This window comes from Monopterus albus, unplaced genomic scaffold, assembly GCF_001952655.1.
Source record: "Monopterus albus unplaced genomic scaffold, M_albus_1.0 scaffold106.1, whole genome shotgun sequence".
Taxonomy (NCBI): domain Eukaryota; kingdom Metazoa; phylum Chordata; class Actinopteri; order Synbranchiformes; family Synbranchidae; genus Monopterus; species Monopterus albus.
Window position 1 is genome coordinate 2,470,756 of NW_018127986.1, and position 3,477 is coordinate 2,474,232.

At 41.3% G+C, this 3,477-nt stretch overlaps 2 protein-coding genes across 2 annotated transcripts in view; both read left to right on the forward strand.

Moving 5' to 3' along the window:
- The window catches only part of LOC109966067 (immunoglobulin-like and fibronectin type III domain-containing protein 1), a 14,890-nt gene extending 13,007 nt beyond the window's left edge, over window positions 1–1,883 (forward strand). The window contains exons 15-20 of the mRNA XM_020610646.1: window positions 2–125; window positions 300–385; window positions 518–710; window positions 796–1,092; window positions 1,390–1,716; window positions 1,798–1,883. Coding sequence (XP_020466302.1) covers window positions 2–125; window positions 300–385; window positions 518–710; window positions 796–1,092; window positions 1,390–1,716; window positions 1,798–1,802 — 1,032 coding nt within the window. The 3' untranslated portion in view covers window positions 1,803–1,883. The remainder of the gene's footprint in view (window position 1; window positions 126–299; window positions 386–517; window positions 711–795; window positions 1,093–1,389; window positions 1,717–1,797) is intronic.
- A 455-nt stretch (window positions 1,884–2,338) lies between these two features.
- LOC109966141 (immunoglobulin-like and fibronectin type III domain-containing protein 1) lies at window positions 2,339–2,846 on the forward strand. The gene is made up of 2 exons (XM_020610772.1): window positions 2,339–2,702; window positions 2,783–2,846. The coding sequence occupies exons 1-2, from the start codon at window positions 2,384–2,386 to the stop codon at window positions 2,785–2,787; spliced, it is 324 nt and encodes a 107-aa protein (XP_020466428.1). The 5' UTR covers window positions 2,339–2,383; the 3' UTR covers window positions 2,788–2,846.
- Window positions 2,847–3,477: the final 631 nt, after the last annotated feature.

A 3,477-nucleotide genomic window follows, 5' to 3' on the forward strand; every position in this document is an offset into this window, starting at 1 on the left:
TTCCTTCACTGTGAAAGGCCTAAAGTCCATGGACATGTACTGGGTGAGAGTGATTGCAGCTAATGATGGAGGAAAGGGGGCACCCGAGGAGCTGGCCAACTATGTCCTTGCTATGCCCTCACCTGGTAAGCCAAGTCTGGTTAGAAACTTAAGAGATAATAGGCTGAACATTGTGAAGAAAGGCATAATTTGAGGCTTAAAGTCTACTATCCATTTATCTTTGTACAATAGCTCTGATCATTTGTCTTTTCTTCTATATTTTTTTATCTTAAAATCTCTGAAAATTATTATTATTTTAGTAAGGCCAAAGTTCACGAGCCCTAAGATGAAGAGTTTCATGGTGGTGAGGGCAGGAAACACTGTCAGGATCACAATAAACTTTGAGGTGAGATTTATTCTTTAACTTTATTATTGGTATAAGCCAAGATGAATCGTGGTGTTTCTCACAGGAGGAAAACCAGCCTTACTATATTCAGGCTTCAAATACTCCAATTATTGCAACTGGTCTTTTTCCCAGGCCTCCCCGTGGCCAGATATTATATGGCTAAAGGACAATGTGCCAGTGACGAAGAGAGTTACAATAAGTAACTCTGATAGCTCATCTCAGCTGCTGATCCCCTCGTCTGAGCGCTTGGATTCTGGTATCTATTCCATTTTGGTGAAAAATCTTGCAGGACAGGAGACATTCAGTACAGAGGTCAGGGTCACAGGTAAAACAAAAACTCTTTTGCTACATTGATTTCAAAGACATGCAGTAAAGGATTTGATACCACTAAAACTATTTGTGTGTTATAGATTATCCAAAGCCTCCTGGACTAGTAGAACTGGTGGAAAATGTGCCTGGCACTGTGACGGTGATGTGGGAACCTTCACCTGACGAGAAGTGGGATGACCGCCTCCACTACACAGTGTCCAAGCTGGACTCTACCAAATGCACATGGACCACAGTGGCTGACAGACTCTTCAATAACAAGTTCACTGTCTGTAACATCATGCACGGGAGGGAATGTCATTTCCGAGTCTATGCCAAAAACGATATGGGCATATCTGCACCCTCTGAATCACCAACCTGGGGGATAAAGAAGAATAAAGGTCTGTTTGCGCATCTGACATAACCTCAAAAGCCAAACATTCACTTATCCAGGAAAAATGTCATCTTACTATGGAACCCCAAATCAGAAAAAGTAGGGACAGTATGTAAAATCAAAATTAACACTGAAAATAGTGATGTGTAAATCATCTGTGTCCTATGTTACACAGAAAACAATACATCCGTACTTTAGTTAATGTGATACCTCTTCAGTTGTTTTCTTTTCTTTGTTCAAAATAAACACTCACTTCAGTTCTGATGCCTTTTTCTGATTTGGGGTTGTATTTCCTCTCTTGTAGAAAGGTTCATGGTGAGCATACCAACCAGACAGGACTGTGATTTACGATGCGCTCCGACCTTCATTGTACCTTTGAAGCTTCACACTGCACCCAAAGGCTATGAATGCTGCATGAGCTGTGCAGTGAAGGGAAATCCCAAACCTCGTATCACATGGCATCGAAATCACATCAGTCTAAACACCAGTACCAACTATTATATCTCCAACACCTGTGGAGTTTGCTCCATGTTAATCCTCCATGTGGGCCCCAAAGACACAGGACAGTACACCATCACTGCAGAGAACGTCCTGGGGCAGGCTGAATGCTCCACTGTCCTCAGCATCACAGGTAGCATCACACCTGCACTTCACTTTAAAAGCATAAGAGAAAAAAAATTATTTAAAATCTTTTATTCTCTCTTCCACACAGAGTGAAGAAGCCAACTATACAAGCAGTGTTTATTTTTAAGTTGAGATATTGCATCACATACAGGATATTTGAATTGAAGTGGTTAGAAGGAAAAACTGTAGCAAAATCAAAGTGTCTTTTTCACATGCCTCCTTGCTGGGTGAAGCTATGAGTAGATCATCAACATACTGAACCATGGTGCTGCCACCTTCACACTTAACCTCTGCAAGATCTGCCTGAGCTGGCCATTTAGCCCTTAACATTTGAAACAAATCATCTGTATTAGGTTGATAACATGCCAAAATTATGTCAAACTGCTGCAAAGTATTTTCTAAATCCTTTTCAGGATTTCCAAGATCCATACACACCTGTTTAAGTTCAGAGGGGGACCAGGCTCTGTGCACAGGCACCATGTCATGTCCTCCTTGGGGCCTAGGAATGGGGAATGCTCTCATGGGAGCCAGCGTAATTTCACCACAAGAGGATTTTGTGGGAGACACAACCACCCTTACTGCTTCCTCTTTTCTTTGTTCAAAATAAACACTCACTTCAGTTCTGATGCCCTTTTCTGATTTGGGGTTGTATTTCCTCTCTTGTAGAAAGGTTCATGGTGAGCATACCAACCAGACAGGACTGTGATTTACGATGCGCTCCGACCTTCATTGTACCTTTGAAGCTTCACACTGCACCCAAAGGCTATGAATGCTGCATGAGCTGTGCAGTGAAGGGAAATCCCAAACCTCGTATCACATGGCATCGAAATCACATCAGTCTAAACACCAGTACCAACTATTATATCTCCAACACCTGTGGAGTTTGCTCCATGTTAATCCTCCATGTGGGCCCCAAAGACACAGGAGAGTTCACCATCACTGCAGAGAACGCCCTGGGGCAGGCTGAATGCTCCACTGTCCTCAGCGTCACAGGTAGCGTCACACCTGCACTTCACTTTAAAAGCATGAGAAAAAAAAATTATTGAAAATCTTTTATTCTCTCTTCCACACAGAGTGAAGAAGCCAACTATACAAGCAGTGTTTATTTTTAAGTTGAGATATTGCACCACATACAGGATGTTTGAATTGAAGTGGTTGGAAGGAAAAAGACTAAAAATAAAATTTTAATAAAAATTTTTTTTGCATTCCTCCATGCTATGAATTCTTTACTGTGTCCAGTGAATAAACCCAGAAAATGATCGCAGGACAAAGATTTAATTCCAAGTGGCTGTCCATACAGTTACTATATTGGAACATAGACTATGACATAAATCACATACTGTAATTTATTATAGCAAAGTGAATGTGTATTCTGGCTAAGATGCACATGTATATGTAAAATATACATATACTACTTATACATACAGAAAAAAATGGGGCTGGGAAAGTAATTCTACATGGTGTGAACCTGTACACTTGACGTATAATTCAATACATTTTTAATAACACCAAATCGCAACAAGTCTTCTCAGCACACTACATAGTAAGGTCCAGATCTCATCATCGAGAAACCCCCAACAAATCCCCCTTGAGCAAGCATTTGGCGACAGTGGAGAGGAAAAACTCCCTTTACTTTTACAGGACAAAACCTTCATAGGAAGAAACCTCCGACAGACCCCGACTCAAGGTGGGCGGCCTTCTGCCTCGACATATGTCTATGATGGCTACTGTATATGGAAATGCTAAACACATTGTGGCTGAAAATCCA